Source organism: Rattus norvegicus, chromosome 19, assembly GCF_021556685.1.
Source record: "Rattus norvegicus strain SHRSP/BbbUtx chromosome 19, alternate assembly SHRSP_T2T, whole genome shotgun sequence".
Taxonomy (NCBI): domain Eukaryota; kingdom Metazoa; phylum Chordata; class Mammalia; order Rodentia; family Muridae; genus Rattus; species Rattus norvegicus.
The window spans coordinates 434,738-454,424 of record NC_141552.1 but is presented as its reverse complement, the minus strand read 5'-3'; the positions used below and the strand labels follow the sequence as shown (position 1 = coordinate 454,424).

The following is a 19,687-nucleotide window of genomic DNA, read 5'->3' as shown; positions in this document are numbered from 1 at the left end:
AAAAGTTTAAAAATATCTCTGTGTTTACATTCTTTTCAAGTCCGCCTCCTGGGCCTCAGTGCTGGGTCCCTTTGATCTGCCCTATGCTTCTGAAAGGGGCCTGGGAGAACTAGGAGCTTAGCTCCCCTACTGTGTAGACCCTACCTTCCCCAGCCCAATCAGAACTCTGTGACACCCCTTACACCACAGAACCAGTGAGAGCTCACACCAGTGACACCAACAAACACCAACAAGTGCTAGCCCTGGTCCTCTCTCTGTACTTCCCCAGAGTTTGGGCCTCTAGGGATGGTGACTGTGGGGCTGCAGACATTCGTTGTGTTCTAGGGAAAGCCATAATTACCCCTACAACATGCGTGGCTCTGTGAAATGCATTTTGAAATTACATAATGTAGTTCTCTCTGAAACTTTGTTTTATAAACCGGAAATCTGAGGCTCAGAGGGAAGAAGTGGTTTGTCTGGAGATACACAAGCAAGGATGAGCCAGGCATGGTGGCGTGTTCTTCTATTCATACTGATCACACAGCTCCCTACCCCCACGCACACGCACACACATGCATGCATACACATGCACACACACGTACACATGCACACGCACATGCACACCTTGTCTTACTATGGTGCAGTGTGGACTCTGCCTGCTGCATAAATGCCACTAATAGGAATCCTTTCAGGCATTCACCGACTCTCCCTTCATGTTTTTCTCCTGTGAGTCAGGCATGCTGTGGTCCTACAGGATGCTCCCTTCTTGTCTATAGTTGAGATATGCATAATGGGAAAGTTTTGTGTCTACAGATGCTCAGAGTTTTTTGAGACTGTAGCGGTCCCCTCTACCTGATCTCATTGGCTCTGAGTCCCAGTCATTCATCTTTTCCCTTGCTGCTTTTCCATCTCTCTACTCACCAACCCATCATCCATCTATCCACTAATCCACGCACCTATTCATCCCTGTCTGCCCACCTCTATGCTCACCCCCCAGCTGCTCAGATCCATTCACAACAAGAAGCCAGTGAATGGGAGGATTCTAACTGCAGGCTGCACAAACCCTCCTCTTTTCAGTCTACCTTCCCAGTTTTACCAGAAGGAGCTGGTTAAGTGATCTCTAAGGCACTACGGGGGGATCTTGAGGCAGCAGAGAGACCAGCTGAGGGATGAGGACACTTCTCTAGGGGTCACATAGACCTCAGCCACACAGCTGTGTCTTGCACTCTGGTTCTACCAGATACTGGGTTTCTTAACCTCTCCAACCTTTGAAATTATTTACCTGAATATGGGGCCAAAAATCCAATCCTAGCAGGCTGATAGAGACATAGGATGGGGTGCTACCTCCAAAAGAGTCTTTTGCATGCAGTGGGTATAAATTAAGCAGAGAACGGAGTGGGGTTAGCTGGGTGGGGAAGGCCCTGCTTGGGCTGGGGTGGCCAGTGGAATCTCCAGTGTAGGTGTGTGAGGTGTTGGTTCTTGAATCCAGAGTGACCTTAGAGTTCATCTGCAGGCTCCCCTTCAGGCCAGCCAGGATGCTTGCCTTGTCTTCTTGCCTGGGCTTGGCTCCTATCTCATAGCAACTGCCAGAGAGATTATCTCCTAAAAATAGGGCTGGGCCCCACCAGTGTTGTTTTTTCTCTTCCCCATGACTTATCACCATCAACCCTTGGTACCTGGAACAGCAAGTCTCTCTCTAGATCCCTAGGGATCATTAGGATGGGAGCATGTGGACTACCTTGGGTCAGTCTAGAAATGAGGGGGTCAGAGATTAGTCTGGAGGTGTTGGTCAGGCCACAGGGGACATCTCTTAATCTTGGGCAAGTGGTAGGGTTCACCTGGGACTGAGGCAGCCCTGGGGTAAACCATTGCAGCCTCCTGCTTCACTTTAAAACTGTCTATGTGAATGACACCCTTCCCCAAATTTCCATACATGTGCCCATGTGCTCCTATGGGTGAGACCCAGAGTTGTGTGGAGCCTGCACTAGGACAGAAGAAACCATTCCCAGCTTCAGCTCTCTTGTCCCTGCCTCAAGGGGCCCTCAGCATTCTTCCTGAGGCTGAGGGACCTCCACCCATCCTGAATGTTGGTGGCTCATGAACAGGGACTTGAGTGTACACACACATGAATGGAGGATTCACATTCATAAGACAGTGTGCTCGCACAGCACAGATATGTCCTGAACACATGGAATGCTTCCTGAAAAGACATTTCCTCATCTTACCTTTATAGTTACCCTAGGGTTTGTGGCTGGTAGTTTCTTGGAGACCCACATTACACTGACCCCAAGTTTTTACCAACACCCCAGATGATGTCCTTGCGTCCTTCCTCACACGGGACCCTACCCAGCCTGCTGACATATTTTGTAAGACAGGAGATGGGCCGTGGGTGGAGGGGCAGATGTGCTCACATATGCACACAGGGATGTGCAGACACAGGACAGACATTCTTTACAGGGTCCAGTCTAGCTCTCTGAGCCTTTATTACTGGACAAAGAGCTGCCATTTGGAGTATTACCATGGTCGTCCTGTAAAGTAAGTGCTCAGGCTTTGGGGACATGCCTGGTGACAGTGTCTCCACTCCAACAAGGTGAAGGACTCTTGGTCCCCAGTGCATCTTGGGTTCTGGGTCCTTTCTCCGTGAGATCAGATGGAGCTGGGGTAGACCTCCCAGCTGGGGCTGCTTAGATCACTCACACGGCTGTCTTCAGGGGCACACTGTCTGCCGGCTGATCCAGGTCCTTCCTCGCCAGGGCCAGGTGTGTGAAGACAAGAATGAGGATGAAACCTTCGGTGTGAGAAGAACGGGTAAGAATTAGGACAGAATGAACCATTCTCAGCTTTAGTTCTCCAAGCCCTTAGAAGGGATGATCAGAAGGGCACCTCACAAAACCTCTCGACAGTGTTGTTGGCTTAATATGGCATTTTCTAGACAGAGACCCCAAGCTGTGCTGAGTGAATCTTAGTGTCTGATGGAATCTGTTCTGCTCTTACCTCACCAAGGTCAAAGCACATCCCAACTTCCCAGGCTCCCTTAAGCCTCCTTTCTCAGGAGGCTTAGGCAGAAAGATGCTAAATTCAAGGTCTGCCTAGGCTACAGTGAGGTCCAGGCCACCTGGGGACAAACTTAGTGATAAGTTTAAATATATAATATATATATGTATATATATACATATATATATATAATATTTATAGGTCTGGTCAAAGAGGTTAAGGCACAGTTGTCTCCCACTCCTCTCTCCCACACACATTTCCTCTGGGGTCAGATTGGGGAGTGTTGTGGTTTGCCCTAGTTATCTGTATTTTGATGCTAATTCCACTGCCCCAAGGACAGCTGCCTAGTCACTACTCAGGACTCAGGTGACTCCACCAGAGCCTCCCCATTGAATTTGTAAAGTACAGGTGAAGGGCAGGTACAGGATAGAAGGAGGCCTGTCATTGGAGGAGAAGGAAGGATGGGCGGGAGAGAAGTTTGAAGGAAGAGGAGGAAACTAGAGAGAGGGAGGAGACAGGAGAGAGGAGAGGGTGAGAAGCCATGGCAGGTGATGTTAAGATTCAGCTCTGTGTATTTATAGGTTGTTATTACTGTTCCTAAGGGATGGATGGTACCAGGCTTTGTATGTTTAAGTGGGCAATTATATCTTATCAATTGGGTCAAAGGTTATTGTGTTGTGTGTTCTTTTATGTGACAGTTTGAGTGTAGGAAAGTGTGTGGCGGCAGGAGACTCTGGGCTGCTGAGGAGTTGGGATGTGTTTCCACCAAGATATCCAGCAGATATCTTGGGACACTACGGTGCCAGAGCTAGCAGGGTAAAAGACAACTTTACTTTTTTATTTTTATATTTTTACAACAACAGGGGATTTCATAGGAAAGCCAGTGAGTTGTTCAAATGGACCTCCAAGAGCCTTGTACAGCCTTCACAACCTTGTACTAGAACCAGCGAAGAGAACCATCAAAGAGCAAATTTGTCAGAATAAAGACATAAAACCTCGTTACCTATCGCTGCCAGGGTGCCCAAGAGGACACCCACCGCTGACAGCTTCGTGGGCATTCCCTTCATGCGACCCACCTTGCGCATGCATTGACCCTCCACATTGCAGCGACACACGATCACTGGGGTGGAGAAAGAAGATGCGAGTATTAGGGAAGGCTCCTAGCTGCTTGGAACCTCCCGTCTGGAAAACTGGCTGATACGTGTTTTTGTGCACCCCTGTGTAGGTGTGCATGTGTGAAGGTGATTGCTCCTCTGTGTGTGTGGCAGGATACACACAAGTACATTGGCCCAGAGAAGAAATGTGCATTGGAGTTTGCTGTCTACGTGAGAGTGCATTGTGTATGCCCAGGCTCTTTCCCCCGTATCCCAATGGCTTCCACAGAAATTAAAGATGCCAACTTTGACTGCACCCAAGTCCCAGTCTTACCTTGGACTTGGAGTTGCCACATTTGGGCATCATGGTGGACAACCACAGGTACCGTGTATTCACCAGGCTCTACCCAGTGCAATGCCAAGGTGAGGTAGGCGTGGGAATCTGTTGGGTTACAGAAAATGGCTAGGGTCATTAGCTTGGACAGGCTCCAGCCAAGCTGCTCCCCAACTTCCAACTCTACCCTCTCTCACTTCCAAATGAACTCACCCTTCACAGCCTTATTTCCTTCCCTTGTCACATACCATTGAGAGGCTGGAGGCGCCAATCCCGCTGCACAGTGGGATTGGGACCAAGAGCAAAGCTGTAGGGACCATTCCTGTTGGCCAGGCCAGGGTCCTCACTGACCCCATTCACAACCACACCGTAGTCTTGGCGGGGTGTACAGAGGTGTCGGCTGGGCCCGGAGGCCAGAATCAATGCTGGGACAGGAGAAGCCTTCAGGAAGTGGACCACAATGGTGGTGGAAGTGCTCATTTCTGGCTCATCTGCATGATGGGAGGTGAGGGTGAGCCCCTGAGAACCTGGGCTGGTCTTCACATACCCCACACAGCCCATTTGTTTACTCTGTTGCTTCCCTTCATACTCCTGCACCCCAACTTTCCTTTCCATCCAGTCTCCTCCTCCTTCACCCTTCACTATTTGAACAACTATTAGGGCCACCTGTGTCTTTCTGGATGCTAAACGTGTCCTCTTGTTGGTACTACCGCCCAGACGGGCCCTGGCTACTGAGAAAAGCATCCCTTGTGACTTCCATGGGACTCCTGATGTACCCTTCCCCACTTGCCTTCCCAGGGCTAGCTGTTTATTCTATTAAGGCGCCATCCATGGTCCCCCTCACCTGGCTCCAGTGTTCCACTTGGCTCAGCTCTTAGCATTCCTGCCTCAGTCACAGCTCCTGGCCCTTCTTCTACCTTCCTAATCTAGTGCTCATTTCCTTGTCTGTCCCTGCAGTTGATAGCCTGAGAAGCCCAAGGGACAGGGTTGGGGGATTGTGAGTGTCAACTTGAAGGATGGTTTTCATGTAAAGGTTTCCAGTGGAGTTATATTCCCCTGAGAAGACTCCATTGCTGCATGATCATACCTGTGTCTTGGGCCTCCACAAGCACTGTGTATGTGTCTCCAGGCTGGGCACCCTGCAGGGACTGGGCTGTGTATACTTCCCCAGACACCTCCTTGATGCAGAGCCAGCCCTCTGAATCATTGACCAGGGAGAACCTGAGGCCCAAAGAAGAAGGGGTGTTTGGGGAGGCACTGGAACAATATACAGGTGCTTCCCAGAAACCCCCAGGATGGTACGGCTGGGTACTCAATTCCTATTCTGTCTGTGATTCAGGGACAACACCAGTGCTGGTGAGCCCAGCTGCCCAGTTTTAGAATTTGTTGGTGATAAGGTGTTTGAACTATAGTTGGGGGAAGGATTATCAGAACCTGTGGATGGAAGGCAGCATCTGGTTCAACTTCACTAGTTCCAGAGCATCCAGCCAAGAAGTCTGGAGGGCAGAGATCCAGGTACAGTTTCAATCTGGGTGGTGGTGCTCCTTTAAGGAGGACTAAGTGAAGCTCCCATGGGCTCTAGTCACACCTCCTCCATGTCTGCCCACTCTATCCAGCCCTGACCCTTCAAGAGTCAGAACCTTGGCATTAGTAATCATTTGAGGACTATTTTGGGCCATATATAAAATGAGTTTCTCTGGGAGTGTTGAAGTCATCCTTGGGAAGCATGGAAAGTCCAGGGTAGGCAAGTCCCAGGGTTTTTGGCTCACCTGAGGGTTCTGTTCATGGGGTCCGAGGGCTGGATGGTCAGCAGGAGGGAGCCAGCTGGGGTGCTGACTGGGATGCTGGTCTCATAGCTCTCCTGGTCCAACTTGAGGGGTGGTATCACCCTTTCCACCAGTATAGTGACTGTGGCTGTGGCTGCAGGGCCTGGACCTGGGCCTACCAGTTCCTCTACATTCCGCACTACCACCACCACCTTGTGATCAGGAGCTTCCTCATAGCTGAGGTTCTGCAACCATAAAGTTCTGGGTCACTGTATGCATCAGGGTGGCACACTTGTGACCCTTCCCCACCTGTCCACATCCTAACCTTCCGGAGTCTGAGCTGGACATGGTTAGAGTCTGACTCCCTGGACAGGTCAAAGATCCCTGTTGGGTCTCCTTCTTCAATGGCGAAGTCCATAAGGCGGAAAGCAGGCTCAAGGTCAGCATCAGTGGCCATGAGTGTGGCCACCAGAGACCCAGGCTTTACATCCTCAGGAAGACTTATAGGCCCAATCTGGAGAGATGGAGATGCTTGGTAAATACCACCAGTCAGTCCCCTTCCAATGATCTCAATACCTTGTCATCAACTTACCTGGGAATTGATGAACTCAGGGGCATGGTTGTTGATGTCTGTGATCATGACTGCCACCTCACATGTGCTACTGAGGCCTGTTGGAGGGGAGGGATTGTTGGTGAGGTCCCAGTAGGAGCAGAGGGGGCATGGGCCAAGGTCACCTACCGTCAGGGTACTTACCTCCCTCTGATCCTGCTAAGTCAACAGCCAGCACCTGAAGCAGGATATTCTGGCCAGCATGGAGTGGGGCAGTTCCCAGTGTTACACTGCCTGAGGTTGAATCTATCTCGAAGGCTTTGTTTTCAGCTCCCTGCTCAGGCTCAGGGCTCAACAACTGATACACAATGTGGGAATTGGGTGATCCGGGGGCATCCAAATCCTCTGCTGAGAGCCTGGCCACTTCAGTTCCTGTAAGAGAACATCCCCACCCACTTCCTGGTACATGCGTGGGTGCAATTCTGAGGCTAGACCTATCCCAAAGAAACAAGATGGATGGTTTCTAGGAACTCTACCCTTCCTGGCTCCTCACCTGGGGGACTGAGCTCAGGGATGCTGATTGTTGGGTCATGTGGGGAGCAGACAGGTGCATTGTCATTTTCATCCATCACCACCACCTGCAACTCCAGGGGTTCTGCATAGTCCTCACCACGGGAATTCTGAGCTCGGACTTGGAGCTGGTACTGTGGTGGGCAGTGGGGAACTTCAGATTAGGGCTAAGGGTGCCTCCAGCCTGGAGTGGATTCAAGTCCCTTCTGGTGACCGGCCCCATCTCTTCTGGGATGTCTTCACTGTTTCCGCCTCTGTGGGGGGATGTGTCAGAGCACCCTCCATTCTGCCCTGGGTTTCCCTCTCACCTCACCTCAGCCTGAGCCTCTCTGTCCAGTTCCATGGTAACATGGATCCTCCCCTCTGCATCCACTTCAAAGGGTCCTGGAGGCTGGCTCTCCAGCTGATAATGCACATCCCCTCCACCCCAGTGCACCTGCGGAGGATGTGAAGTGAAGGCCAAAAGGCAGGAAGGATCCATGTCAGCCCTTATTCCCCAACTGATTCCCAGACAAGGAGGGTGTGGCTTGCTACTTATGACAGCCGTACCCTGGTCCAAGCCTGGAGCTTGCCAAAGTGCCTAAGTGCCTAAGTTATTTTATTTCCTGCTTTCTGGGCCTGACCCCAAGGCATTACTAGAAAAGGCTGGAGACATTTCCGGCTTGGGTGACAATCCCCATGGCAGTGAGAGTTGGCAGCTCTTTTCCCCCGAGGAAGCCTTAGGCAAGCCGGGGATGTCAGAAGACAAACTCACACCTGCCAGAGGCTAGCAGGTGATGGACTGTATGCTGGCTCTTCGAGGCCTCACCGTCCACTCCATAGCGTGACATGAAGGAAGGAATGGGGGTCAAACTGAGTCCTGAACATTCCTCCCAAGTGTCTGTGTGACTCAGGCCCAGCTGCACCAGCTGCAGGGTTTCTTCAGCCACTTCTCACCTGGGCAATGCTGTGCGGGTATGCCACTCTGAGATTCTCTGCCAAGTGAACAGGCTCGAGGGGTGTCCAGCTGTTCTCTACTATGGAGATCTCCAAGGTCGCCATAGCCTGGTGGCCTGAAGGCTGGTCGCCCATGTCTTTGACCTGTACCAATAGCTGGTAATGCTCTTCAAGGGCATGATCTAGGGTGGTGCTTCCTAGAAGGGTTAGACGGACGATTAGCTGAGCATGGACCCAGGGAACAAGGCCCAAGGCATCTTCAGTACCAAACAGAAAGACAAGCATATTACAGGTGTTCAAAAGAGTCTTTGCGGGGAAGGCCTGGAGAGATGGTTCAGTGGTTATGAGCATTGACTGCTCTTCTAGGAGACTCATGCTATATTCCCAGCACCACATGGCAGCTGACAAATATCTGTAACATGTCCAAGGGACCTTTTTAGGCCTCTACTGGCATGAAGCGCGCGCGCGCGCGCACACACACACACACATACACACACACACACACACACACACACGATACCCACACACATAATATATTTATATATCTATATGCCCCCTCTATCTATCTCTCTCACAATATTTTTTTTCTTTTTTCTTTTTTCTTTTTTCTTTTCAGAGCTGGGGACGGAACCCAGGACCTTGCGCTTGCTAGGCAAGTGCTCTACCACTGAGCTAAATCCCCAACCCCTACATACACAATATTTTTAAAAGCCTCACCCACAAAAACAAACAAACAAACAAAAAGGCTCAAAATGAAGCCAGCCAGTAGCTGGCTTATGCCTTTCATTCCAGCACTTGGGAGGCACCTCTATGAGTTTGAGGCCAGCCTGGTCTACAGAGCTAGTTCCAGGAGAGCCAGGACTACACAAAGAAAACTTGCCTGTAAAAACAACAGCAAAAAAGACCCAAAAAGATAAAAAGAAAGAAAAATACTAAGTGATGAGAGAGTGGTTTTTTCTAAGATGTATTTTATTATTTATGTGTATATATCTGCAAGTCCAAGTACCAGCAAAGGCCAGCAGGGGGCATCCCATTCCCAGGAACTGGAGTTACAGATGGATTATGAAATGACACCTGGGTGTTGAGAATCAAATTCAGAGCCCCTGTAAGAGCAGCCAGTGCTCTTAACCACAGAGCCATCTCTCTTATCCCAATTAGAGCACCCAACTAGTGCTTGACAGATTGCAATTTCCCTCCATAGTGAAAGGCTGATGGACTGGTGAGGTAGCTGGATGACCAGGGTTGGGAGGAGGGCAGATAGGTAGGTGTTAGGCTGAGGGAATCGGTGATTGACTAGGTGGAGTGTCTATAGGATAGAAGAGTATATGGATGGGCAAGTGTTGGACATACGGGCTGTGCAGGTCGTTTGGGGTTAAGGTACAAGTCACTTTCTCTTCTATTTCTAACGTGTGCCTCTGATCAAACACCCAGAAGTAGAACTATCTTGATACCATCCCCGGGGCGTTTTATCTACAGCTCCTTCATCCATTCGGATCTGGTTTCTATCAATCCCATCTCTAAGCTTGCCACATGCAACCCAGCCTTGGCCTCTGCCAAAATGTCCTTTTTCTTTCATCTCAGCTCCAACCCACCCAACCCTTGTAGCTCAGAGGCCCCTTCTCCAGCATCCCCTGCCCCTCCCTCAAGCAAACGGAGTTCATGCTTACCATCGGGACTAAGGGCCAGAGCCCCTAGTTGAGGGTCCAGCTGGAACATGTCTGGTAAAGGCTGAACTGGGAACTGGCTCAGAATGTGGAATCGAAGGTCTGAGTTAGTTGTGCCTGGTGCATCCCCATCAGAAGCCTCCAGGAAGAGGAAGGGGACCCCTGGGGGGGGGGAGGGATACACTATAAGGGGTGGTATGGACAGGGAGTCTTCCCCTCCCTCTCTCTTCTCAGAGCTTCTGGGTTCATTACTGTACCAGGGTTCTGGAGGCGAGCCTGCTTTTCATCCCAGTTCACAAATGAGCAAACTGAGACTCCAAGATAGATGGAACCATTGATGGAGTTGGAGAATATGGAGTGGAACAAACTTGGGGGACAGCTAGAATCCTGCTGAGTTGCCAGTGGCAACTGTCTCTCTACTGTCTGATGTCTTCTCCATGTTGCCCACGTCACTCACCAGGCCTGGTGCCTTGGCTCAGCTGAGCTCTGTAGATGGCCTGGGAGAATTGGGGTACCTGGTCATTCTCATCTTTCACATGCACAGTCACAAGCTGTGGACCCCACAAGACTTGTCCATCCTCAGACTCCAAGGTGACCTGGAAGGAAAGGGTAGTTGGTTTCCATCTCGGTCTTGCCTGCTTGCCCTCCCCTGTGTCTCACTCTTATACCTGGAGTTGGTACTCTGCCTTTTCCTCCCGGTCCAGGGCCCTCGTTGCCACCAGAAAGCCAGAATCTGGATCCACAGCAAAGGTGTTTTCAGCTGCTGTGCCCGAGTCTCCTGATAGGACAATCTGACCTTCATCCTTCCCTAAGGGTAGTGGTAGCTGGTGGGAGAAAACAGGCAAAAGAACTAGGGGGCCAGGGTCAGACTCAGTGGTTCTCAACTTGTGGGTTGTGACAACCCACGAGGATGCATATCAATATCCTGCATGTCATATATTTACCTTGTGATCCCTAACAGTGGCAAAATCATAGTTATAAAGTAGCAAAATAATTTTATGGTTTGGCGGGGTCACCACAACATGAGGAACTGTATTAAAGGGTTGCAGCATCAGGAAGGTTAAGAACCACTGGGCTAAGGGATACCACTTTTAGCTACAGGTTCTGTTTTAAATATGGGGAAACAGAGTCTCAGAAGGAGCAGGCACCTGCATGCAATCTTAAACCTGGTAACTCTTCAAAGGGAGAACTTTTCCTCTAGTACCTGACACTCCCCCATGTTCCCTGACACCCTCGGTCTAAAACCGAAACCTCTCCAACCGTGTTTCTTCTGCTTTTTAGACAAGGTCTGACCATGTGGTCTAGGCTGGCATCAAACCTGTCTTCCTAGGGCTAGGAATACAGACACCTGTATCCATGCAGTATCTAGGAAGCAAGACTCAAAGGAGATCCACAGCAGGAAAGAGAACTGGACCGAGAGAGGCAGGAGAAGCATGGTCTTGGGGGTAATGGGAAGCCACCCCGCACTCCAGCTCACCTTGAGTATGTAAAAAGGGAAATTTCCACCATAGTTTTCAGGGACTTCTGTATGCAGGCTTTCTGTAGGCTGGGCTTCAGCGGTGAAAGTCTGTGGGGAAATTCTCACCTTGTTCCTTAGACACTGGCAGGGAGAGGGAGTTGCTGCTCCTTCCCTCTGGCCTACCAGATCTTAGTCCATCCACCACCTGGTCGTAGGCTTCCTGTTCCCATAGCAGGCCCACAGCTACAACTTTGAACTCTCAACTCTCATACTACTCTTGTGGCTAGTGTCATGAGTCTAGTGGGACTGGGGACAAGGGTGCTAACCCCCAAGTTTGAGATCTGAAGGAAGAGACAGGGCCCAGCTCACCTGAATAACAGAGAAGCAAAGTAGCCACAGCCAGGCAGAGATCATGGTCAAGGCAGGCCCAAGGGACACAGAAATGAGACTCTAGGGCAGAAGGGCAGGAAGAAGAGTTCTATTCTTTATACGGCTGAAGGGACCTCACTATTGTCTAGTCTCCTCTTCTCCATGCTGCCTGTGGTTCTCTGTTGCATGTTCACCTCCTCGGTCAGACCAAGTGAGGCCCAACCATCCTGCCTTTTCGATCTTGCTCTTCTAAACAGTGCCATAGAAGTTTTCACCTCCAAAGACCTTTCTCCTGTCTGCCATATCTCCCCATGCCCATTAGCTCCCAGATTCCCAAGGTGACAATTATTCAGCAACCTGCTAGTCACAGAAATGACCAGAAGCTAGGCAGACAGCTATCATTTCTTGCAATTGTTCCATGTTTCAGGTAAGGACTGACTGGCGGAGCCTGACCAAGGTCATGGAGGACTTAAACACAAGATGATTATTCCCTCAGCAACAGAGGACTTGTGGCCCAGGCTTTGGGGACTGTCCTGTTTTCCAGTGCCACCCTTTGGATACCAGACTGCCCCTAAGGCAGGAACTCTGTTCTCCGCTTATATTTTGCAGATCTTAGCAGGGAGTTAAGAATGTGCAATGTTACACACACACACACACACACACACACACACACACACACACACACACACACAGAGTTGCAAGATGGATCCCTGAATATTCTTACCCAGACATCTGAAGGATAGGGCAGTGCCCCTACTCCCAACCTCAGTCCTACCCACCCAAGAGCTCTCAGGCACTCACCTACTGATGCCCAAAGCCTCTTCCTTGGTTCAGTTTCCAGGAGAGACAGATCCTTCTTCAGGAAGCTCTGGCAAATCGGGCAAGGTGGGGCAAGGCAAGGTGGACAGTTAGGCAGGTAGGCGGTCTGGCCACGCTTGCTCAGGAGTGGAAAATGCCACTGGGCCCACAGCAGCACGCCTGGCTCCACCTCGTCCCCCCAAGTTACTTATTGACTTTGGAAAGCCATGGCTGCTCAGCATCCGTGACTGCCAGCCCTAGGAGGTGGGCAGATCTTGGTCTGTCACTGCCCCCTTGACACAGCCCAATGAGCACTTCCTGGCCCTCTGGGCTTGGACATAACTTCTATTTTGTGGCTTCAGACTTGGCCCCACTTCTCCGCTGTACAGTGGCATCTGTAGCTAGATCTCTCCAGATATTGTTCCTTGTGCCTGGAATGCTCTTCCCACCCTTCAACAGGACAGAGAGTTCCTGCTTATGCTTAGGGACAAGCACTGATAACCCCTTCTTCAGGGGGTTACACTCACAGGCTGGATTAGGCTCCCCCATTCCATACCATGAACTGCCCAGAAGACACCAGCTTGTCTCCCATTTATTAGTTTTAGAGTCCTTCTGGGTAGCATATGACCTCGTCCTGCCCCATCTGTTCCCAAGTGGCCTGTGGAGCTAAAGGAAGAACTGGGAGTGTAACCCAAAGGGCAGATGAAGCTCCAGGAACGCTAGAACATTCATCAGAGAGGTCAGTGGATGGGAATAGAAACCTACCCTGTAGTTCCCCTACCCTCACACTGTCTCCTGAACACAGACAAGGGTGAGTCTCCGACCTGTCTCATGTCTCTAAGCAGAAAGAGAGAAGATTGAGCCTGCTCAGGTGACTCTGAGGGAGTTACAGGGCTGACCAGGGCTTCCTCATTTCCCCAGTAAGGCCTGAAAAGCAGACCCGGCAGAAGCTTTGTTTTCTGGGAATCTCAGATGAGGGTAGAGAGTATGAAGATCCTGGTCTCCCTCCTCTCACTTCTCTTCCATGTTTTGGGGTCTCCCCTGAGGACTTCTCATGGTGTATCTGGTCAGCATTCTGGGATGGAAGCGGGTCCAGGACAAGCTGAATGTCTGTATTAGGATCACTGAGGCACCAAGTCTAGGTTAGTGCTGTATGTGGGGTTGTTGAAAGAGGTCTCACACATACCAAGGGCCTACTAACCAACACCCAGAACTTCTCTGAGCATATACCACTGTTATCCCATCCACTCATTATGACAAGGGAACTGTCCCCTTGTCATACCCTGGAGAACAGAGAGGCTATGCTGTTTGCCCAGGGTCTGGGTTCCTCTTCAGGTCTGGGGACCTTCACATGGCAGAGCAAGCTTTCTATAAGCCTCAGGGTGTGTGTGTGTGTGTGTGTGTGTGTGTGTGTGTGTGTGTGTGTGTGTGTCTAAAGCTTTGAGCAGTTAATGCTGCCTGGAGAAGGATGAGGGGAAGTCTCAGAAGTTCCTTTTAACACACACACTGAGGAGCCATCTTCAAACATCTCTGTGATACTGAGTGAGGTGCAACAGGGTTCTGACTAGGTCTCAAAGTGTTCTAAGAATTTGTGGAATGAAGAAACATGTGGGCCCTTGCCCCAGGCTACCTCCAGGCTTTGGAAATGAACAGACATTTCCAAATGAGTGGGACATATCAGTCCCCACTCAGTCCCTTTCTGCCCATCAGCAAGTGGCTATGCTAGCTGCTGAAAACATGTTCAGGAGCCTTCCTTATCCATGGAGAATACACTCTCAGACCTCCCAGTAGGGGCCTGGAGCAGGGATAATACTAAACTTTCTATGTATGCTATTTCTTCCAATACATGCCTTTTCACTTAAATGAAGGACTTCATAGCCTCTCTTTGTCATATATAAACTGCCAGTGTCACTACCCTGTAAAGGTTGTCTGATGACTAGCACTGTGACACTGGAGAGCTAATCTGATAACCGAGATGTCTTCTAGGTGACTAACAGGTGGGTAGCATATACAGCATGGACACTCTCGACAAGGGCTGATTCATATCCTGTGGGAGACAGAACTGGATGGCTTAGGACTTAATCACATTACTCAGATCATCATCCAATTTAAAAATTATAAATTCTTGATTCTTGGCATTTTCCTTTTCATATTTTCAGACTGTGGTCAACCAAGGGTAACTGAAACCACACACACACACACACATCAGGTAAACTTCTGTGCTGCCACCTGTACCAAGAAGGATGAAGATGGGCCAAGGAGATAACTCAATAAAGAATAAGGACCTGAGTTCAGATTCCCAGCACCCATGTCAAAGCCAGGTAAAGTTCTTGTAATTTCAGCACTGGGGACGTGGAGACAGGAGGATCCATGGGGGTGGCTGGTTAGCCAGTCTATCCAACTGCTAACTTACAGGTTCAATGAGAGGCCCTGTTCCAAAGAATATGGTGGAACGTGATTGGGGAAGATACCTAACATCCAACTTTAGTCTCCAAATACATACCAGTCTGTGTATATGCAAACACAGCCACAGAGAAACAGATACACATAGAGAAACAGACACAGCAGGAGGGAAGGAAGGAAGGAAAGAGAAAGAGTCTTAAAGGAGAACTGGCCTGGTGGTAAGGGCTACAATCTCAGCTACTTAGGAGGCCAAGATATGAGGGCTGCAAGTTCTAGGCCAGCCTGGGCAATTTAAAGAGACCCTATCTTAAAACCAATTGGCTGAGGATGGAGCTAAGTGGTAATGAACTTGCCTACAACGAGTGAGGCTCCAGGTTGATTTTTTTTTTTTAAAAGTATTATAGGGCAAGTCATATACTCAATTTCTAGGAAGGCATGGATGAATGAGAAGCAGTGAAGGCACACAGGGACACATTCTTACACAAATGTGAAATATCCACTCCAGGCAGGGAAAGCTGTAGAGGGCTGTCCTCACCAAAGACAAACTAGTCAATGCATTAGCATAGGCACTCACAGAGGCTGTGGTGTAAAATCAGCCAGGAAGTGAAGCCACCAGTGGCCGAATGTGCCTCCCTCAACACCTACTCTTAAACACTAGCTACCTTATCTCTGGAGTCTTCCCCTCCAGGCCCCTACTTTGGCTGATTTCCACCTCTTAGGAGGAGAAGGGAAGAAATACATGCCTCAGATCTTGAGCCCACAGTCTTGCCAGGCTGTGAGATCCAAAGCAAAGTGTGCTTCCTCAGGCAGCCTCAGTTTCCCTTCATGCATGAGGAAGCAATAGAATCTTCAGTGAGCTAGAAAAGGCCAGGCCCCAGTGCAGAAGGATCTAGATTTGCCTGGGAGCGGTATTTTGTCTCTTGCTTCTTGGACACTCCTCCTACCTATATCACAGACTTCCCCTCTGTTCTGTCCAGGCCAACTACTAGGGCCATAGAGACCACACATTAGGTCACCCGGGCAGGAAGACCTTACCTCTCAATTTCAGAATTTCTTTCTGTTCCTGAAGCCACCACGAAAGAAACATACTCAAACAGTCCTGGTTTGTCAGGAAATAGTCTTTATTACAAAAATCTGCATGTAAACAAACAGCAAGCATATAGAACAGCCTCCCTCCAGGGCAGACACCCACATGGAGAAAGGCAGAGTCCTGTCCAAGAGCAGGGTTCAGGCTGCTCGGTATGCACGTGGGCCTGCACATGCATCTCCATAGGCCCAGGCCTCGATGGCCGTTTGGAGTTGCCTCCCTGGTCAGCACTATCTGTCCATGACCGTGAGACAGGCTGTGCATAGTTGACAGTTCTGAGAAATACGGAGGGTGGGCCAACTCTGAGACATTTAGAGCAGTTGGCTGGGCCAGCCCTTCCATCCATCTACTGACCCACAAACAAGGGGGCCGTTGGCCTTAGAGAACAGAGAGGTCATGGCAGGACTTGGACTTGGCACGAAAGGCCATCTTGCGGCTGTTGCGAGCTACTATGCGGCCCAGAAAGCGTTTGGCCTTCTTGCCAAGGCTCTCCCGTCGTCGAGTGCCAGCTTGTCGACGAGCATTATCCTCTTTGCTGTCCCTGCGCAGGCGTATCTGACGCACAACACCCTCGAACAGTGCCTGGACGTTGTGATGCAGTGCTGCGGAGGTCTCGATGAACTTGCAGTCGAAGACCACTGCGCAGGCCCGGCCCTCTATGTGATGGGGACAGACATATACCAGTTAATGATGGGAGAATGCTAACTCAAACCCTGGCCATATCCGGCAGCTATGACTCAAGGATAACAGAAGGAACCCTAGATCCTTCCTAGAGACATGGAGATCCCATTTCCTATACCGAGAATCCCAAACATTCCTGGGGTCACTTGATAGACAGAATATGCCTCCAAAGTTTATGGTGGCCCACAAAAAAGGCATTCATATATTTAAAGCCCAGCATTTAAAATGTATTCTGTAATAGTGGACCAAGGCAAACAAGATTATTTGACGGCAGCTATGTATTTTATGACTTGCTACTACAACAAATAGCCCAACATACTGGGGTCGTGGCAAGATCACCTAGTTTGAAGTCTCGGTACTGCATGCCACAAAAGAGGATGCTAAAGCCTGATGAAGAAGCACCAGGCTTACGCCGAGACTGGTAGGGCCTGGAATTGGGTTCTGACTTCCTGATTCTCTACATGTTTGCCCATTTCTCCAGCCTCACTCTTGTCTCCTGTCAGGCATGGACCCAACGAGCAGTTGTGGAAAGTGCTTTCGTGTCTCATTCCTCCTAGCAGATCTGATCCTCCCCTCCCCCTTTGTTTTAGGTAGGCCTTTGGGAGCCTGATGGACCAGCAACACCTCCCCCACCCTCCAACACCAAGTTTTCTTCCTGAACATTTTTAGCCACTGATGATCCCCAGGGACTCAAGCTGAGCCAAGACCAGCTGGCCCACAGCCCAGCCAGGATCTCCCTCCCTTTCCTGACCCAATGCCTGCTTACCATCCACAGAGACCTCACGAGAGCGCACCAGATCGCTCTTGTTGCCCACTAGGATGATGGGCACATTGTCTGTCTGCCGTGCCCGCCGCAGCTGGACCCGGAGTTCTGAGGCTTTCTCAAAGCTGCCCTTGTCCGTTATTGAGTACACAATGACATATGCATCCCCCATGGCCATGCAGTGGCCAGGCAGCCAGCAGCCTCCATCCTGGAGGGGACACAAATGCATACACGACCTTGTAATTCCTAGCAAGACCCTTCTCCAGCTTTGCTTCCCCTCGTTCTCTGTGACCCAGTCTGCATCCTACCTGTTCCCAAATGTCATAGACCATTAGTGATGCTTCTTCTCCATCCACAGTGATAGAACGGTCATATGTGTGCCCTAGGAAGGAAGCCAAGAGCCAAGTTATCAGTTGGCTGTCAAAGTTCCCAGTGTCCACCTTCTTCTTCTGACCACACCCCCTGCTTCTTCTCTGAGTCCTCTGATAATTCTCATCCACTAGCAGATGGTTGCTATGCTCAAACAACACGGACAAACCTGGGAGCTAGGGACTAGAGGACATGACCTCCATCTCTATGTCCCCAAACTATTGAAGTACTGAGTGTCCAGGGATCCTGCTGCCTGGGTACAGAGTGGGTGTGATCATATTGGCTGGAGTTAGCATAGTGCCTGTCGCAAACCCCTGGAGACCTTGGCCACCTAACTTTCCTCTTCTAGAAATTTCCCCGGATTTTGTTTCTGCCAGCCCCAGCAGGCAGCTACATTTCTCTGCTCCAAGCCACAGAGAAATCGTATCTGGCACTCTACACTCTATTCTGGACACTTCTTCTCTGGACTTCTTCAAGGACCAGCACATGGGTAGGGGAGAGGGGGTGGCAGCAAGTAGGGAGTAAGTGGCTCTTCTCCTTTAGTTTCTCCATCTTGGACGCGGAGGAATAACATGATTCAAAAATGCCTTGAAATTTCATAGAATTTGCCACTTTTAGTCCAGCTCCACTGCCTCCCAACTATCTTTATCTAAACAGCCCAGTTCTCTCACCTGCTGCTTCTGCTTCAGGTCCGTCTTCTATACCACCAAAGATGCGCGCCAGAGCGCTCTTGCCCACACCAGGTGCCCCCAGCAGCAGCACCTTGTAAACGCCATCCTCTGAGCCGCTGTCTCCAGAACTGAGCGAATCGGAGGAGCCTTCAGGCCAGTCCAGCCTCTGCCCCTGTGTCCGAGTTCCAGCTGCAGTCGCTGCCAGGGAGCCCGGGGTTAGCGCCGCCTGAAGGTCTCGCTCGTCCACCGGCATGCTCCTGCGGTGCAGTGGGGGTGCCGGGCCCCATGGGGTGCTGCCTCGACGACGGTCGCGCTCCCGGCCCGCGCTACGGCTGCCGCCCGCTCCGCTGCCTCCATTCAGGGTCATCGTGTCGGACGCCGTCTGAGGAACCAAGAATTGGGATAGCAGCTCTATCGCGGGAACAGGCAGGACCCTGGAGTCAAGAAAGATGCTCAGGATGAAGGACCTGCCAGAACCTACTGCCAGCCAGGAGGTCTCTACACCTTCACCTGGGTCCCCATTCATCCCCCAGCCCAGATGGTGTCGTCCACCCCGCTTTGTCAGGACACTCACCGACTCTTGCACAGATGCTATCAGCACTTGATCAGCGCTGCGGCACAGACCACTGGGGAATCAGATAGACCCACTCGCAGACCCCTGTTCAGACTCGGAGCCTTGTCTCTGTCACGTCTGCAACCTTTTTCTCCTTGATGGCCTTCTCAGCCCCTCAGCTGGCGCTGGATCGCGGTTCTAGGGCCTCCTATTTAAACCTCTACCAGCCCTTACCCCTACCCCGCTCCCGCCTCTGCTCCCGCCCCCGCCCCCGCCCCCGCCCCCGCCCCCATCCTCCCGGGCTGCTGCCCAGGCTGACGCATCCACTCGCCCCCGGGAATCCCCCCCTCCCTTCTAGGACCTCAAACCCGCCAGGGGCGGGGCAGGTAGCTGGAAAGAGGCTGGCACAGGGCGGGGGAGGGGGGTGTTGGAGGGGAGGTATGGGGACAGGGAGTGTGAGTTGAGGAGGGTGCACCAGTGTGTGTAATTCAGAGGCTGCCAGTAGTGGGTAACTGGACCAGTGAAGTACAACTCCATCTGGAGAAAAATTAGGTCTGTCTCTTTAAAGATGAATTTTCTCTTCTTTGGCTCAGTCCTGGCTTGTTACCCAAGCTAATAGACATGTTATAGACTGGACACACTCAGAA

The 19,687-nt window shown here is 50.8% G+C and overlaps 2 protein-coding genes across 3 annotated transcripts; both read right to left on the bottom strand.

Moving 5' to 3' along the window:
- Nucleotides 1-2,438: 2,438 nt before the first annotated feature.
- Cdh16 (cadherin 16) lies at nt 2,439-12,621 on the bottom strand. The gene is given in 18 exon segments (NM_001012055.1): nt 2,439-2,767; nt 3,977-4,093; nt 4,402-4,509; nt 4,650-4,892; nt 5,489-5,622; nt 6,171-6,412; nt 6,493-6,681; nt 6,760-6,836; nt 6,922-7,149; nt 7,271-7,421; nt 7,601-7,723; nt 8,224-8,420; nt 9,891-10,049; nt 10,345-10,483; nt 10,556-10,711; nt 11,365-11,454; nt 11,716-11,796; nt 12,517-12,621. Coding segments are annotated over 17 exon segments (2,493 nt in total). The 5' UTR covers nt 11,761-11,796; nt 12,517-12,621; the 3' UTR covers nt 2,439-2,672.
- A 3,398-nt stretch (nt 12,622-16,019) lies between these two features.
- Rrad (RRAD, Ras related glycolysis inhibitor and calcium channel regulator) lies at nt 16,020-19,227 on the bottom strand. Of its 2 annotated transcripts, none has more exons than XM_087595268.1 (5): nt 19,062-19,227; nt 18,488-18,921; nt 17,756-17,829; nt 17,451-17,655; nt 16,020-16,659 (listed from the first exon to the last, which is right to left on the bottom strand). In XM_087595268.1, exons 2-5 carry the CDS (start codon nt 18,852-18,854, stop codon nt 16,382-16,384), a joined length of 924 nt encoding a protein of 307 aa, XP_087451394.1. In that variant the 5' UTR covers nt 18,855-18,921; nt 19,062-19,227; the 3' UTR covers nt 16,020-16,381. The 2 variants fall into 2 exon arrangements, with proteins under 2 accessions (XP_087451394.1, NP_445790.2); NM_053338.2 differs by having other exon boundaries at nt 18,488-18,869; nt 19,062-19,218.
- Nucleotides 19,228-19,687: the final 460 nt, after the last annotated feature.

What these genes read in the sequence shown, in the direction of transcription:
- Rrad (XM_087595268.1), bottom strand. Translation starts at nt 18,854, where the DNA reads ATGACCCTGAATGGAGGCAGCGGAGCGGGCGGCAGCCGTAGCGCGGGC. An exon ending in TCTATGACATTTGGGAACAG is followed by an intron (nt 17,656 to 17,755) that starts GTAGGATGCAGA and finishes TGTCCCCTCCAG; the next exon opens with GATGGAGGCTGCTGGCTGCC. An exon ending in TCGTGAGGTCTCTGTGGATG is followed by an intron (nt 16,660 to 17,450) that starts GTAAGCAGGCAT and finishes CCCATCACATAG; the next exon opens with AGGGCCGGGCCTGCGCAGTG.